The sequence below is a fragment of the Hemisphaericaspora subhashii genome, assembly GCF_019202705.1.
Source record: "Hemisphaericaspora subhashii strain CBS 10753 chromosome Unknown scaffold17, whole genome shotgun sequence".
In the NCBI taxonomy this organism is placed as follows: Eukaryota; Fungi; Ascomycota; class Pichiomycetes; order Serinales; family Debaryomycetaceae; genus Hemisphaericaspora; species Hemisphaericaspora subhashii.
The window spans coordinates 131085-149324 of record NW_026057434.1 but is presented as its reverse complement, the minus strand read 5'-3'; the positions used below and the strand labels follow the sequence as shown (position 1 = coordinate 149324).

The window sequence follows — 18240 nt, the reverse complement described above, 5'->3', positions numbered from 1 at the left end:
ACAAAACAATTTCAAGAATAAAACTTAAAGATGAGAAAGTGTTGGTAATTCAATTTAGAGAGAGTTTGACTGGACTCCATGGATCAGTTTAATTGATCCTGTCATTATGAATTAGCCACCTGACCAATGATTAGTTTGTGTGATAGGTTTTCTTATCTGATTTCAATGGAAGAAGGTTTACTTGATCTAGGTTGGAATTAGGACCAATAGTGGGATTAACAATTTGATGTCGTTTCCAAGGTTGTGGTGGTACAATTTGATTTAAGTTTCAATTATGATCATAGAGAATTTGGGAAGAATTTGATATGGATTTCATTGCTGATAGAATTTGGGAAGGGATACATGAGGATTCAATGATGGTGATAGAGCATTTATGGATCCATGATGGAGAAATGTTTATGAGTGTAATTTACTTGAAGGTTCAAGAAGGCATCAAATCAATTGTATTGGACGAACTAAGGGATGTAGTATCATTTATGGATGCAGAACCTGTGAACTTCGAAGATGAGATTAAACAAAGGGAAACAACAGAGGATGTACCGGTGGAAGAACAACCAGAAGAACAACAAGAAGTCGAAGAAGGGGAAGGACATCTAAATGAGTCCACAAGGAAAGAATTAATCACAGGGGGAGGGAGGTAAGAGTTTATATATAGTCATTTAAGTATATATTGTAGAAGAAGGAGAGGAAAGGAGAGGATGGGGAGGATGAGGAGAGAAGGGGGAGGAAGGAGAAGGAGAGGGGAAGGAGAGCTATGGGGAGGAAGGAAAGCTATGGAAGAGGAAGGAAAGCTATGGAAGAGGAAGGACAGGACGGTGGAGGAGAGGAAGAGAGAGGAAGGGGAGGTAGTAGAAGAAGGGGAACAAGGAGAAGAACATCTAGATGGGTCGACAAGGGATAGAAATAAGAATGTAGGTATAAGAAGAAATTTGTGTAGTCATTTCGGTATCTATGGTAGCGCCATCTTTTCTATTTGCACATCAAAATTTCTGTTGTGTTACTTGATAGGGCAATAGACAACACATTGAATAAACAAGGAGTCTGAAAACACAATGACAGACGCAAATCAAGCAGGTTTAGTTCCTCCATCGAACTACTACTTCCTTCTAAAGACTGAGAACATTCAACCATTGTTGGATATTGTCGATCAACTATCCAATGAAATCCAGAATAATCAACAACTAATTACCAAGATTAGCCAAATGATCGACTACAAATATTTGACGTATCCTAAACTAGAAATCTCGGAAGAATTATTACAAGCAGTTCCACAGTTTCCGCATCATGATGAAAATACAGAGCAAGAATCACGAATCGAGGAACAGAACAATCATCATGAAATGTATGATATAGACGAGGGAGATGAAGATGACGAAGAGGATGAAGAAGAACAAAACGAAGAAAGGAAACACCTGCAGATCGGAGAGCCATATAGTTCTTATCCAGATCCATTACACTATTTGCTAGAAAAGAAATATGACTTACCTCCAATACCAGAACCAAGTTCCACTTCCAAGGAAAGAATACAACAACTAGTACGAGATATATCTCAATTATCATCTATACATAAAGGAAAGCTAAGGAAGAATCAAAAATTGTTATCAGTGATAAACCGATATGAAAGATTCATAATGACAGAGTTGTTGCCTAGTTTAAGAGATCAGTTAAGTGAATATAATTCGAGTTTAAATACTAAACAATTGATGGAGAATAAATTTGAAAATATGAATAAGTTATATTCAAGATACTTACAGAATGTGAAGTATTTATTCAGATTAAGTGAATTATTAAACAAATTGGTTAATTTTATTAAACTCGATGAAGATTTTAATCATGAATTAAGTTTTCAGTTGAATTGTATTGATAGTTTGATTAACAATTTGAAGCTATATACTTGAATACCAAAAGTCCAGATAAATCGTTTCGGACAGTTGTCAGGTTGATTAACAATTTGCAGCTATATACTTGAATACCAAAAGTCCAGATAAATCGTTTCGGACAGTTGTCAGGTTGATTAACAATTTGCAGCTATATACTTGAATACCAGAAGTCCAGATAAATCGTTTCGGACAGCTGGCAAGGTGCCATCTTTCCTAGACTTGATTAGAGGAATGATCGGAATATTAATCAAAGCAATTCGGGTCCTTTGTCAACAACCCCAAAGTGTCATTATTTACTGGAATATTTACATTGCGCGAGTTAGAACTACCAACTTAACTATGGGGTTTAACACTCATTGGGATCGTCAATAATTTCTCCCTGAAGGGTTCTCCAGTGTAAAAAGCGACCCCAGATCCACTTGATTAATCAACTGTATGAATCAAGAAACAAAAGGGAAATGGTAAAAGTATATGTCGTGATTAATGAGATTTGATATCTGAGAAACCTTATAACTACAAAATGCGAATGACTGTTCTCTGATTCAAATGCAGCTTTCTCCAAGTTCGCCCATCGATTTGATCTTACTTGAAAGAATTTACCATCTAACACAATATATAAATAATTTATAGAACAAGAGATAAAAAAAGATTGGCTTCTATCGAAGTAGTACGCTTAATTGTGGACCATACTAATCCTCTTAGGCCCAATTGATTCCAGTTTATGAATCAAAGATCGTATGCAGTCTGTCGGAGATGATTTCCTCCGAGATAATAGTAATTACCTGCGATTCCTACGGAAACTAGACGACAGCATATTTTTTTCAATCTGAGATGAGAAAATTTTCAGATCGCCTAACTGCAACCCCAAGTAGATAACTCCTTCAAGTCAAATGTCCAATAATTTTAAACAAGAGTCAATTCTTGATCTTGAAGATAATTTCCTTCCGTTGATAATTGAATATGTACCTGATGAAAATTTGGAAGCTTGTTCTGATATTCCACAACTTGAAGAACTTCCGAGATGTCGCTTCATAAAAATCATTTCTACTGATGAGTTTGTAGAAATGGAGAAATCGTTGGTTCCAAGATTATTACCAGTTGATTATAAAGTCGAAGACTACTTTGGTAATGTTGTGGAATATAAAAAATTAAGACCACTTGCGTTTGTACAGTTGATGAGGAAGTATGTCAACTTTATGCCAGAGATTGTTTGCTTCACTCGAATGGAATTATTCATGTGGTTTTATAAGCAACATCCGGAGATTTTACAGAAATTGCCAAGAATTGATTTAACTTGCTTGAATAATTCTGTCCCAAATCATGTAAATAATTTTGATTTTGATGTGTACAATATCTACCGAGTTTGGGAAGTACCTGGACTTAATAACAAAAAGCTATTCTCGTCAATTAAATCCCTTCGGACCGACAACTTCCCAGAAAACTTTGAAGAAGGCTGGGGTGAAAACCTTCAAGAGTTAGAATTCATTGGGAACTTTTACAAACTCCCACCATTACCGTCTAATTTGAAGAAGTTGCAACTAGGAGGAAGTGGTGATCAGCCATGGCAGTCTAGGAAGCAACAGATAGATCTATCACGTAGCTCGCTTCCCCGGTTTCCTCTGGGATTGGAGTTTTTAAGATTATTTATTTGTGGATTGGATGAATTGGATATTTCATATTTGGAAAATTTACGGGACTTTGTCCTAGATGCAGACATTAAGCAAATGAGCCAATTGAAACTTCCTCGAGGAATTGAACGTGTAATATTGACGAACTCGCGAAACGAACCAACCTCAGACAGATACACGCTAACTTATAACAGACATACAACATCCAGACATCCAAACATACGGTCAATTGAGAATTTGGTCTCAATAGAATTATATAAATCGTTAAAAGAATTTCGAGTTGAGGATAAGTATAGCTCAACAACAACAATCTTTGACAATGTGTCTCTCCCTCTGTCTATACGGACTTTAGGGATTGATATAAACAATACCACACAAAACGAAGGAGATACGTTTGGAAATTTTGAACTTTTGCCAAACTTGAAACTACTCCAAGCCCTGATGTCTTTTGGATATGATCCATTAGGACTAGTGTTTCCCGACTCATTAAAGTTTCTAAGTGTGCATGGAGCATATTTTGATTCTCGTGGTTGGACCAAAGTTAGGCTACCACCTTCCCTCACTGGTTTGAAAATTAATTCCCCTAGGTTCGACGGGATCGAATTCCCAGAATCCTTAGTTAGTTTGGAGTTATCTTCAGGTGAGTACCTGAAGATAAAATTCAGGGAGTATTTGTGGCCAAAGAATTTAATTCATCTTAAACTTTCGAAGGTACATAAGGGGAAATTTAAGAAGCTTCCTCCTAAATTGCAAAAATTGGATTTGCTTAAAAATGGACTCCGGAAAGTGATTATCAAAAATGCACCTTCTCTAAGAGAAGTCGAGTTACTGTGTAATCTTTTTGAAAATATTGATGATACTAATTTTCAATTGCCAGATACTGTTGAGGTCATATCTTTAGATGAATGCCCTATCAAACAAATAGCTGTTAATGTGTTTCCAAAAATGTTACGAAAGCTTGAGTTAAAACATAATCAAATACGGCCAAGGATGTTGGACAACATAGTCTCCTCAAACTACCAAAACTTGACTCATTTGGATCTATTCTGTTGCGGAATTTCAAAATTGGATAACTTACCTTCGACATTGGAATGGATCCGCTTGGACAGAAATTCCCTCTCTTCCTTTTCACCAACTGTTTTGTCCAAGCTAACGAAATTGAAAGTAGCGTCAATTAGAAGAACCAGAATCACTAAACCCCTCCAAAGAGGAAATAAATTGGTATTTCCATCCTCTTTGGTTTCTTTGGATCTTTCTGAGAATCATTTTCATCCTGGTGCCGTCAAAAATTTATTGTTGCAGGCATGTGTCAATTTGAAAGAGTTGGTTATTAGTCGTAATAGAAATATGGAAGATGTTCAAGTTTTGGTTGATGTAGTTAACACCTTCTGTCCTAATATTGCTGAGTTGACTGTGGATGATACTCTTCGAGAGCGAGTGACAGGGGAACATAACTTTATCTGTTGGTTTCACTACTAAGAGAGTTACTGAGTTCTGAATTAGTCGAAGGTAGTGTATTGTCAATATACAAGTAACAATAGGGCACACTATATATCTCCTCAAAAAACTGATATAATTCTGCTAAAGTTGTGAAAGTAACAAGTATACAGAATAATTAAGACTAAAAATCATGAAGAAATTGACTTATGTAGACAATCTTCCAAAATAATAATTAAAGCAAATGCAAATATAAATATAAATATGAATATAAATAAAGATGAACTATCATATGCCACATTAACTAGTTTATGTAGCAATAGAGAAATGAAGGTTATATTTTATCAAGAATAGACCTGCAAACAAACCATCCAAACTTCGAAATATACGGAGTTGAAGCTCAAAGATCTTAGTCAGTCTGTCAAAAATGTTTTCTTCAGGGAGAATGGTGACTACTTCTTGCTCGCTGTACCACAATCATTTTGGTCAACACGCGTAGCTACTGAAATTTGGCTACGCGTTTTTTTCTGGGGGGGGGACTCCCATCTGGTGAACAATTTTTCAGATCAAATTATCATCCTCTATAGACAACTTACTTGATCCTCAAGTGAAGGTAAGAAAATGTCCAGTGATATTAAAGCAGAGATATTTCTCAAGCTTCCATATAACGTTATCCAATTGATAATTGATTATATCCCCAATGAATATTTAGTAGGTTATTCTGACATTCCAACACTTCAAGAATTTGCAGCACGTTCAGCATATCGCTACATTAAAATTATTTCCACTGATGAGTTTTGCCAGATGGATAAATCTCAAGCCATTCCAAGGTTAGATCCAATCGATTATAAGGTGGAAGACTACTTTGGCAATGTTATAGAGTATAAAGAAATGAAGCCATTTGCGTTTGTTCAATTCATGAAGGGGTTTGCAAACTTTTGCCCAAAGATTGTTTGCTTCACTCGAATGGAATTATTCATGTGGTTTCATAACCAACATCCAGAGATTTTAAAAAAATTACCAAGAATTGATTTGACTTGGTTAAATGCTTCTGTCCCAAGCCACGTAAATGATTTTGATTTTGCGATGTACAAAATCTATCGAGTTTGGGAAGTACCTGGATTAACTAACCAAAAGCTATTCGCGTCGATTAAATCCCTTCGGACTCATAATTTTCCAGCAAGCTTTCAAAAAGGGTGGGGTGAAAATCTTCAAGAGTTGGAGTTCAATGGAAACTTTCACAAGCTTCCACCATTGCCCTCTAATTTGAAAAAGTTGCAGTTAGGAGGATGCGGTGAGCTACAATGGCAATTCAGAAGGGAGCAGATAGATCTTTCCTCCAGTTCACTTCCTCGCTTTCCTTTGACATTGGAATTTTTAAGATTATTTATTTGTGAATTTGATGAAGTGGATATTTCCTATTTAGAAAATTTGCAAGACTTTCTCCTAGAAGGGGATATTAAGAATATGAACCAGTTGAAGCTTCCTCCAGGAATCAAACGTGTGGTATTGAAGAACTCGTGAAATGGAACTACGCCGCCTTCAATTCGAAGTTTAAATTCAATAGCATCGTATACAAACTTGCAAGAATTTCGAGTAGAAGATAGGAATGTTGTGAAATCAACATCGCTCCTTTCCGGTGTAGCGTTTCCTCAGTCTCTACAGACGCTAGATGTTAATATAGACGATTACAACGGTAGAATAGGTGGTAGACACGATGAAGATCCGTTTAGAAATTTTGTGCCTCCGTCAAACTTGCAGACTCTTCAAATTCTGACATTCGTTGGACTTAATAACCCATTAGAAATGGTACTCCCGGATTCGATAAAATTTCTAAGTGTCAGCACAGTGCAAAATCCCCTTGGTGTCGGTAATAAGTTTTATGACAGCACCCCTACTGATTGGAGCAAAGTAAGACTTCCATCTTCGTTGACTGGCTTTAGACTAGTTGCATTTACTTTTTGTGGGATTAAATTTCCAGAATCCTTAGTTAGCTTGGAATTGTATTCAATTATGAGGATCGATGTGACCGATTACCCATGGCCAGAGAATTTAGTCCATCTCAAGCTTTCGGCCGTACGGTCGGAATTTAAGAATCTTCCTCCCAAATTGCAAAAATTGGACTTGTCTGGAAATTGTTTCCAGAAAGTCATTATAGATCATGCGCCAAATTTAAAAGAAGTTGATGTACTGTATAACCGTCTTGAAAGTATCGATAATTCGAATTTCCGATTACCTGATACTGTGGAGATTGTATCTTTGCTGACATGTGTATGGGTTAAACAAATAGCTGCTAATGTGTTCCCAAAAATGTTGAGAAAACTCGATTTAAGTGACACGCCAGTACGTCGTATCACAATTGAAAACCTAGTTTCATCAAACTACCAAAACTTGACTCATCTAGATCTTTTCAGTTGCAAAATTTCTTCAAAATTAGTTAAGTTACCTCCAACATTGGAATGGCTCCGCTTGGACAAGAATCCGATTCCTTCATTTTCCCCAACAGTTTTTTCAAAGTTAACAAAATTGAAAGTCTTGTCAATGAGACGAATGAAAATCAATAAATTTCTCGAAAATGGTAATAAATTTGTATTTCCACCCTCCTTGATTTCTTTGGATCTTTCTGCCAATGATTTTAACCCCGGTGTGGCCAAAAATCTATTGTCGGATCTGTGTGTCAACTTGCAAGAATTCATTCTTGGTCACAATCCAGAAATGACTGATGTTCAGATTTTGGTTGATGTAGTTAAGAAGGTTTGTGCTGATATTGATGTGTTGACTTTGGACGACACTCTTAGAGGCCATGTAAGCGGGGAATATGATTTTATATGTTGGTCCACGCTGATTGAGTCATTATATTTTGATATATAAATTTGCTAGCCATCGTCATATATATTATGATTTTCCCCAAGAACTTCAATGACCGAGTAGATATATACTCAAAAAAATGGCTATAATCTTTCTAAAGATTTGAAACCAGTTATAGATAGAATACTAAATAATACAAATATCCCAAAAAAAATCAAATTGTCTACCAATTTTCCAAAATAGAACCCCAAGAATTAAAATAAAATACGAAATGGAAGGCATTATCTGACAAATTGAGATTATGTTTGTGGGATCTAGAATAGGCCTCAAAATTAAACAATGTAGACATTCAAACACGCAGAAAGGGTGTGACCAGTTTATTTCTAATACAAGTCATCGCCAGTTCAATGGAAATTCCTGGTCCGAGTGTTCTAATTTTATCTAAACCACTAACTCTATGAGGATAGCTGCAGATTCATTGTTATAATAATGGGAAGTGGGGCTTTCCGGGATGGAACCAATATCAGTTAACAGTAGAAATACCCGAGTGCAAATTGAAATAGATGAGGTAAAATCCAGTAGATGAAAGCTGTGGCTACTGATAGGAATTCTTATGAATGTATAAGCGAAGTACTCGTTTAAACCCGGCATGTCCAAAATACTGATGATATTCAGGAATAGTCAGTAACCAGCAACCGATCAATCACCCTATATTATCTAACTGCAGGAATTGGTATTAATTACCTGCAAAAGGATTCGATCAACGTATAGAACACGGATCCTCTTACACGCAACTAGTTCCAATTTTTGCCACAACGATATTATTCAGTCCGTTCCTTGTAGAGATTATGGTAATCGCCTATTCCAACTGAAATTTGGCAGCGCGTTTTTTCAGGGTCAACGGAATAAAAATTTCAGCTCAAATTATCAAACCCTGATAAACAACACATTAATCCTCTCGTGAATGTAATAAAATGTCCAGTGCTTTTAAACCAGAGCCAATTCTCAAGCTTCCGCATAATGTTATCCAATTGATAATTGATTGTATTCCTAATGATTATTTAGAAGTTTATTCTGACATTCCAATCTTGCAAGAATTTGCAGCACGTTCAGTATATCGCTACATAAAAATCGTTTCTGCTGATGAGTTTTACCATATGGATAAATATCAAGCCATTCCAAGACTAGAGCCAGTCGATTATGAGGTGGAAGACTACTTCGCGAATGTAAGGGAGTATAAAAAATTGCGGCCAGTTGCACTCGTGCAATTGATGAAGAAGTATACAAACTTTTGTCCCAACATTGTTTGTTTTACCCATATTGAATTATTCATGTGGTTTCATAAAAAGCATCCAGAGATTTTAAAGAAATTACCCAGAATTGATTTCACTTTGTTAAATGAATCTATCCCAAGCAATGTAAACAGTTTTGATTTTGAGATATACAACGTTTACCGAGTTTGGGAAGTACCAGGATTGTCTAACAAAAAACTATTCTCGTCAATTAAATCCCTTCGCTGTGACAACTTTCAAATAAATTTTCGAGAAGGCTGGGGTGAAAACCTTCAAGAGTTGGAATTCATTGGAAACTTTCGAACACTCCCACCCTTGCCATCTACTTTAAGAAAGTTGCAATTAGGAGGAAGTGGTAGTCTACCCTCGCAGTTTATGAGACAGCAAATAGATCTATCTTCGAGCTCACTTCCTAGCTTCCCTTTGGGATTGGAATGCTTAAAATTATTTATCTGTGACTTTGACGAATTGGATATTTCGTATTTGGAAAATTTACGTGACTTTCATCTCGTGGCGGATATAAAGAGTATGAGCCAGTTAAAGCTTCCTTTGCAAATTCAACGTGTGGCATTAAAGAACTCACGAAATGGAGGTTCCACATCTATTATGCAGAGTTTAAAATCCCTAGAATCATACAAAAACTTGAGAGAATTTAGAATTGAAGACAAGAATGTATGGAGAAGAACATCAGTCCTTGACAATGTAGTGTTTCCTCAATCTTTAGAGACATTAGAAATTAATATTCACAATTTCTCTGCTAAGCAAACAGGCTGGCAGGAAGAGGATCCGTTCACGAATTGTAAGCTTCCTCCGGGCTTGAAAGTTCTTCAAATTCAGACGCACATCGGACTCGAAAATCCATCAAAAATGGAAATTCCCAATTCACTAAAGTTTTTAAATATTAATACAGTGCAAGTGATTACTCATGAGGATGAATACTTTGACCAGGGCGGCCCCCATGATTGGAGCAATGTGCAGCTTCCGTCCCTCACTGGCTTGAGACTTGGTGCATCTACTTTCTATGGGATTGTTTTCCCAGAATCCTTACTTAGCTTGGAATGTTCCTCGCCTAGCAAGATCAAAATCGGCGATATAATGTTTCCAAAGCATTTAATACATCTCAAAATTTCAATGCTAAAGCTGGCGGAATTGAACGACCTTCCACCCATGTTGCAAAAATTGGATTTGCTTGAAAATGAACTCGAGAAAGTGATTATCAACAACGCACCTTCACTAAAAGAAGTTGAATTGCTGTGTAATATTTTTGGCAATATTAGTGGTTCTAACTTTCAATTACCTGATACGGTTGAAATACTTTCGTTAGAAGAATGTCCATGGGTTAAAGAAATCTCTGCCAATGTGTTCCCGACAAATTTGAGAAAGCTTGATTTGAAACATACTCCAGTGAGTCCCAATGCAATTAATAACATAATTTCATCAAACTATCAGCACTTGACTCATTTGGATCTATTCAGTTGCAAAATTTCAAAATTAGATAAGTTACCTCCAACATTGGAATGGATCCGATTAGACAGAAATCCAATTTCTTCGTTTTCACCAACAGCTTTATCCGAGTTAATAAAATTGAAGGTATTGTCAATGAGAAGTACTGAAATCAATGGATTTCTCGAGAATGGAAATAAATTGGTATTTCCTGGTTCTTTGATTAGTTTGGATTTATCTGGTAATCATTTCCACCCAGGTGCAGTCAGAAGTTTAGTATTGTATCTGTGCGTCAACTTACAAGAATTGATTCTTGTTCATAATCCAGACATGAACGATGTTCAAATTTTGGTTGATGTAGTTAAGACGTTTTGTCCGGCTATTGATGAGTTCACTTTGGATGGTACTCATAGAGAACGTGTAAGAGGAGATCATGATTTTATATGCTGGTCCACAATGATTGAACAGAAGTACTTTGACTGGTACGATTGATACGATAACTCAATACTCAAAAAAACTCATATAATCTTTCTAAAAATGTGAAACTAACTAATATATAGATCAATAAATAATACAAACATCTTGAAGAAAATCAAATTAAATACCAAATTTTCCAAATAATAGAAACCCCAAGAACTAAAATAAACATATAAAAAATGAACCAAAATGTTATTTCATTCATTCTCTCCCTCTCCAAGAACTGAACAATAAAACTCATTGTCGTTAAAACCAAACCTTATACATATAACAATAATGATGCTGATGATAATACTAATAAAATGCAACCAAAACTAAACTCGGACAGAAATAAATATCATTTTAATCTTGTCCATTCAGAGAAACTGATTCCTCTGACGAAATTAAACTATTGATAGTAGGCTTTTTAGATATATATGGAGGTGAAGTATGTTCCTTATTTTGTTCAACTGTCATTCGTGAACTATCCCCATCTCCTTCATTTATCCTCTCAATCAATACTTTCATAGGTTTGGGACTAGCTGAACTTATCGAAACTGATGGAATACTTGCTGCATCGATATCCAAAGATTTCTCTTTTTGTTCTGCATTCAATACTCCCTTTAACCAATTCCTCTTATTATCTGGATTAGGTGACGATGTTGAGGATGATGATGAGGTACTAATAATTGGAGCCATAGTAGGGGGGATATTTTCACTAACTGATGTAGTACATAGGATAGTTGGATTAGGTAAATTAGATACCGACGGTAAACTAGAATTTGAAATCACCGAATTTCGATTAAAAATTTGTGTTAGTGGAGATTTTGAAGATATATTCGAAGAAGTGGTACGATGGAGATTTGGTGTACTTCTAATAGATTGATGAAATAATGGTGATAATGGACTCATCAAATTTGATGAAAATGTCGATGATGTAATTGAAGATGCAGATTTTAAAGGTGGCGGTAATGATATACTAGTGGCAGTAGTGTCAAATGTAGAATTTGCAGGTGCTGACTTCAAACTGTCTTCATCTGATGATAATCCTAAATCATGAGTTGAACGTAATAAGGAAAGTGGTCTTGGTCTTCTCTTCCTACTAAAGTGATGGGTAGGAATCTTCAAATCATCAGAAACTGGTAACTCGCGCTTTTCCATTGGCGTGGGTTGTTGCAAAACTTGTGTTGTTGGTTGTTGTTGCTGCTGATGAGGCGCAGGAAGTGGTGGTAGTGGTTTATTAGTAATATCCCTTTGTACTTGTTGTTGTTGCTGTTGTTGTTGAAAATGGTGATGAGGTACAATTGGTGACACCTGTTGTTGCATGTAGAATCCATTTTGAGGAGATAGTATAGGTTGAGCATATGATTGTTGAACATAGTACTGATTCAGATATTGAATAATCTTACCTGAGTTTACATTTTGATAACTTGGTTGGTTGGACATATATTGAGGTGGTGGTTGAATGGCATGTTGCTGTTGTTGTTGTGGTTGTTGTTGTGATTCCGGGTGTTGCTGTTGTTGCTGTTGTTGCTCTTCATGCAGTTGTTGACGTTGAAGCTTATTCTTCCGTCTTGTCTTACCCTTGGATTCCACTTCATCATTTTTATTCAAATACGTTTCATAAGAATGTACCGTTTGTTTATGTTGACGTAAATTATCCAATCTACTAAAATTCTTGGAGCAATATGGACATGAGAATGGTCTTTCACCAGTATGCTTCCGTTTATGTCTTGCTAAATGTTCACTTCTAGTGAATGACATAGTACATCCTGGGTATCCAGTACATTGGAAGACTCTGCCTTTGGATGGTCTCTTTGATTTTGTTTTCTGGTTAGTTCCTACATTAGAAACAGTAACCATGTCTTGTTGAGAAGTTGGTGAGGATAGTTGAGATTGTTCTGATTCCCGTATTGGTGGTATTTTGATTGCTGGAAGTGGAAGCAATAATCCTCCTCCAGACAGAGCCGCCGTATGCTGCCTTGGCAGTTGATGTGCATTAGACAAGTCCATTGCCCCATTTTGTAGGTAATGTGGATGGGATTGGTGGTTCTGAGGGTGTAGTTGGGGAGTAATCTGACCCGAGGAGGGTTGTGATTGTTGAGATTGCAGATTAGGTGAATATAGATGACTATTCGTTATCATACTCTCTATGTGTTAACTCTCTCACTCCTTCTTAAGTATAGATTTGTTCAAAGCACTTCTCGTTCTTCTTGTGTGCTTGAGTGATTTCCTTTGTTAATTTATGATTTCTTTCACTCTAAGTTTCATAAATCTTTCAATTCTATTTTTGTCTTTCTCTCCTTCTGTCTGTCTGTCTGTCTATCTGCTTTCGTGTTATACAAAAATGTCAGAAAGTAAAAGTTAAAATTTTCAAGAGAGTGTCGTTGGAACTGTTAAAGATACTGATAGGTTTATGATAGTGCCGTATAATGTGGATGTATGTGAGATGTCTTTTTAAAATGTCTGTCTGTTTTCTCGTAATTGACCTTTTTTTTTTCTCTAATGGAAGATTTCGTTTGGAACTAAGAAATGTAGGAACGGGTATTATTTTTTCCCCTTTGAGATTGTCGCGAACACTTGATTGCTCTTTTATTTTTAACTCACTCCGTTTTTTTCTCCCTGTTTGACGTCTTACAAATCAAGTCGAAGTATAATCAGACTTAGCTGGACTAATGCTTGTGTAAATGAGTGAGTAGTTTCAGGAAATACAAGTCAAATGTATTTGGAAAGGGAGTTTGGGAAAATGTGTCTGCTTTTTGAATGAAAAAAAAAAAGTGAATGATTACCTTCAAATTTAAATAAAACTGTAAATAAAAAAAACACTTTTTTTTTCTTTGGTTCCTGTTTTTATTTGGTTTCAAATTGGTTCTAAAATAATTTTTGAATTAAATTTAAAAAAAAAATATTTTTAAAATGGAAATTCAAATTCTTCCCTTTATTTTTTATGCAGTTTTGTGGGTAGTTGTCTTTACAAACTTGATTGACGCGCTGCTAACAAAGCCTGTTTCCAAAACTAGTATAATGATAATTGGAGCTTCCACAATTAGAACGCTCTATGTTTGGCCAATACACTAAACCAAGCCAAATTGTTTTGTGCGGATCTTCAAATTAATCAGCCGTGGGGATCTATCCGAATAAAGTTGATCTCAAAAACGTTCTTTTTGAAAACCTGAAATCTAAGTCTCTTGAAATAAAAAACTAAGACTTTTAGTTTTGTTGATGTGTGTTATTTTTCTTCTTCTGAAAATTTATTAATTATCTGAAAATGTTTTTGGGATAATGTGTGCCCAAAAAAATAATTCTTGCAACTATTTGATAAGTCCGTTGATATAAATTAAATAATAATTTTGACTTTTGGTTTCGACTAAAAATTATTATCTGGAGTCAGGTGTTACTTGATTCCCCTTTGTGTTAAATATAGTGTGGTATTTTTCCGGATATTTTCTTTGAAATCTATAAATCTGATCAAAGTCTAATGAAGCTGAATCTATGTATTATAAATAAAAAAAATCTTCGAGAAGATCTCTCGTCAAATCGACCCCACAACAGGAAACTGTAGTTTTTGTTAATAACATAAGATAAGAGAATAAAAGTTTGAAAAAAAAGGGTTAGGAAATTTCTAAAAAATGGAAGATTTGGCTAGTTGATATATTTTTTATCTCGCATCGAAAAAAATATATTATTGCGCCAATTCACAATTTATTGTTCCTAATTCTAAAAATATTTTTTGGCTGTATGCACGCAAAAACCTTATATTTTCGTAAGCAATTCCCCTTTTTATTTTTTTTTTTTCACAAAAAAAAATTGATACATTCTTTATTTTTTATATGATCCTTATATTTTCTTATATTTTAATAATATTTTATAAATCTAAATCGCCAAAATAAGATTTCCGTAGAAAATAATTTGTCAAAACGACCATGGGATTCTACCTTCTTTCCTAAGAACAGTAAAATCATTATCATGTACCGTCAAACACCTTTGACAATTGGATCTGTCTCCAGTGAATCATTTCAATGGATGCCAATTGTTTTTGACCCCCCTTAAAATGAACTTTAATCGTATGACAACTTTGCCATTTTTAGTCTCTCCTGATAACCCCATCATTCAGGTTCGTGTTTTTGAACCTGAAATAGGATAAGAATCAAGCACGACGTTCTAAAATATATAAAATTATTATTTCAGGTGGGGAACTAGTTTTTGGGGGGTCTCCGACAAAGGCTTCTAACCATTATTGATTTTTGAGATCGCATTGTTTCATGAAGATAAGAATTCTAGAAGCTATTATTTGCTGGTTTCCCTATGGGGTGGCGATTACTAAAGACGAAAAACAATAAGCCTAACTCGGATATTCTTACCTCAAAAACGTGAACCAAAAAATATTGCTATTTATGTTTGGCGATTAAACCGTTCTTTTGATCGAATCATTTTCAGGTTCCTAAGACCGATAAGAATCATTTGCGCCAGTGGATCTTGCCCCTTTTCAGTACAAGGGGAAGTTGAAGTCGAGCCTAAATGTATCATTTTAGCGAGGAGAAAACAAATTGCTCCCCTCTCTCTCGATGATGTAGAACCTGAAAATAAGCAATGACGTGTTTAATGAAGTTTAATTATCTTACTTTTCTAGAACGCTGAGGGTAGCTTATAACGATGTCACGTTACAACAGAAGTACTCTACTTGTCATTGTGTTTTTGTTAAGAAAAAAAATTCAAAAAAATGCAGCTGCAACAACTTGTCAATCCAACAGGGAAAAACCATAAGAAAGGACGGTTGAAAAATAATTTACATGTATTTTATTATTTCAACAACAGATCTAGAGTTTGGAAATAATATCGAACAAGTTTAGTTTATGCATAATATTGCTTGCATACATTCCTGCTAAATAATTTATTTTATCTTCTTATAATTTCAAATTATGAACAGATTTAATATTTTGGGACAATTTTTTCAACTTAAGAAAATGTACCTGAACAAAAAACCCCACATTTCAGAGTTGTTTCTTGACTCTTGGGTTGCAATAATGCTCGCTACGTCTTCCGTTTATCGCTGTACACAAATCTTGTGAAGTGATTTCATGGTGGATCATAAACGTTTATTACTACAAAGGTAACTCTGTTCATTTGAATTTTATGCAATAACTCGCTGTTTCATACCGCTTTTAGAGGGAAGTCGTAATTGTGGAGCATGCGCTTTCTTTGAATGGATTTCCTCCAGGCGCATCTAATTGGAAGATAAACAACTTTTCTAGAAATATTTTTAATCGAAAAATTTCCAAAAAAATAATAATAATAATAATAATATTCATCGTTAAGTAATGAATAGAACAACGTTTTGAAAATGTATTACAGATCTGTAGGTATTGTCTAGATCCTTCCATCGACTAAAATAAGAAAACTCTAAGACTTTTTTACAGTTTCTTCTTTTACCGGACATTAAATTTTTAGATTTATTTCTGGAAGGAAATATATTTATCCACCCCTCCCTCTCTTCTATTTTATTCCTGTCCCTTGGCCCCTATAACTAAAGCAATAATCATCGATCTAGTCGATCTTTTATCTTGTGCACTTCTAAGGCTGATGTTTAATGATGATTGAACGTTAATTTCAACAATAATCCGCTTTATCTGATCAGGCCATAATTCGTATTCTGAGAATTAACTGTTCGGAAATCAATAACCACGAGGCTAATCCGAATAATCCCCCTCTTTGCGTTAAAAAATACAAATAATCAGAATATTTATTTATTAGTTTCATTTAATGGTACAAAACCGTTTATTATTCAAAGAAAAATTGATCAATAATCGCGGTGCTTTAAAACTTATCCGATCAAACAAAATACTACAAGAATATCCTCAACATAGATCTGCATTCCACAACCTGAATTGTAAACCTGGATTTAGTCAAATATTTTATAGTCGCTTATCTTCAGATCTAGACTTGGGTGTTAAGGAGTGTTTTTTTTGCAGCCAACGGGAACAATCTAGTCGGCTTGAATATATTCAAGGCGGTGGCTGGTTAGTCCGGGGAATGTGGACAAGTCATAGTATTATTCCGGTTAGTCCAATACGTGGCTTTGACAGATAAATTTTTCAACATCCGCCTCGAAACTTCGAAATCAAATGTTTGGGACTGTTGTGAATGATTATGGGCTCTAGTACTGTAGTTCACCACTTTATATGAGGTGAATGCTTGTTGCAATAGTCCAGGGGAAGGCATTTTCTATAAATCACGTCTCAAGCCGATCCAGGAGATTTCAGGGGTGTTTTGAAACATCCCTTTCGCTTTGCCCTTGCGTTAGGAGTCATGTTCGGGAAAGCCCTCTTCTTCTCCAGGATAGACTAGGCATATTTCCGCTATTATGTGCACATGCAAAAATATTTTTCAAGATTATCTGCTGCCACCTTGAGTCAGCGCCTGATGGCTTGCTTATTGTATCCTCTCAAAAATAATAGAATTGTTTATCGGATGTATGTGTTTGATATTGCATGAATTGTTTAATGCAAGCCATTATTTTTATCTCGTTTATCAACCAGATTTTTGAGTAGCAATTATATCCCGCCTTATTTCAAACGCGTTTGTAACTGATTAGTAACAGATTGAATAGTCTGGATTAATTTTATCCTAAATGGGAATGAGCCCATCAGACAACGCATCTACTTGCCCAATACGAATAGTACCATGAATTAGAGAATTCTATATCGGGGTGCTACATGCACAACTATAGTGTTTTTGGCCCTGTATCGGAATTCTACGTTGGCAGTTATTTATTCTTTTGAACCTCTACCGGTATCTGATCCCCAATATTTTTTTGTATAATGTTTGGTATTGCATAGCCATAGATACTATATTATTTAAAAGGAGGTTTGTTTACAAAATTTGATATTACGGGTAATTTAACAATTGGGTGGAATTTACATGGTTCGCGTTTGGAAAGAATGAGTTTGATATTAAGGGACAACTCTGGTCAGGATATACAAATTCTTATAAACTAACGCATTTTGTTCATTTCTCCTTTGACTCTATATAAAATTCCTATAATGTAATTTCGTAAATGACAATAGTGAATGTTCTTGTTTTTTTTTGCAACCACTTAATCTGTAAATTAACTTATCAATACTTTATTGTTAAATGGTATATTTTAATTTAATTACTAGAATCTATAAAAGGGAAAGAGATTTACTGCTAATTTTGTTTCATATTTTATAATATTTAGAATTCTTTTTCTTGACTCTATTGCTTTATCATTAAACTTAAGACACGTATGTGTACCAACAAGAACAAGTACAAATCAAC

At 35.1% G+C, this 18240-nt stretch overlaps 5 protein-coding genes across 5 annotated transcripts; 4 read left to right on the top strand and 1 right to left on the bottom strand. All coding sequences in view use genetic code 12, as the record gives it.

Annotated features, from left to right (window-relative positions):
• Nucleotides 1-305: 305 nt before the first annotated feature.
• Nucleotides 306-641, top strand: J8A68_005530 (uncharacterized protein; the record flags this gene model as incomplete). The annotated part of the gene is made up of 1 exon (XM_049409606.1): nucleotides 306-641. The coding sequence occupies one exon, from the start codon at nucleotides 306-308 to the stop codon at nucleotides 639-641; it is 336 nt and encodes a 111-aa protein (XP_049261243.1).
• Nucleotides 642-1052: 411 nt separating this feature from the next.
• Nucleotides 1053-1898, top strand: J8A68_005529 (uncharacterized protein; the record flags this gene model as incomplete). Its single annotated transcript, XM_049409605.1, has 1 exon — nucleotides 1053-1898. One exon carries the CDS (start codon nucleotides 1053-1055, stop codon nucleotides 1896-1898), a length of 846 nt encoding a protein of 281 aa, XP_049261242.1.
• An 872-nt stretch (nucleotides 1899-2770) lies between these two features.
• Nucleotides 2771-7816, top strand: J8A68_005528 (leucine-rich repeat domain-containing protein; the record flags this gene model as incomplete). The annotated part of the gene is made up of 3 exons (XM_049409604.1): nucleotides 2771-4945; nucleotides 5564-6451; nucleotides 6602-7816. 3 exons carry the CDS (start codon nucleotides 2771-2773, stop codon nucleotides 7814-7816), a joined length of 4278 nt encoding a protein of 1425 aa, XP_049261241.1.
• A 911-nt stretch (nucleotides 7817-8727) lies between these two features.
• On the top strand, nucleotides 8728-10980 carry J8A68_005527 (uncharacterized protein; the record flags this gene model as incomplete). The annotated part of the gene is made up of 1 exon (XM_049409603.1): nucleotides 8728-10980. One exon carries the CDS (start codon nucleotides 8728-8730, stop codon nucleotides 10978-10980), a length of 2253 nt encoding a protein of 750 aa, XP_049261240.1.
• Nucleotides 10981-11307: 327 nt separating this feature from the next.
• Nucleotides 11308-13089, bottom strand: BCR1 (transcription factor BCR1; the record flags this gene model as incomplete). The annotated part of the gene is made up of 1 exon (XM_049409602.1): nucleotides 11308-13089. The coding sequence occupies one exon, from the start codon at nucleotides 13087-13089 to the stop codon at nucleotides 11308-11310; it is 1782 nt and encodes a 593-aa protein (XP_049261239.1).
• Between the last annotated feature and the right edge of the window lie 5151 nt (nucleotides 13090-18240).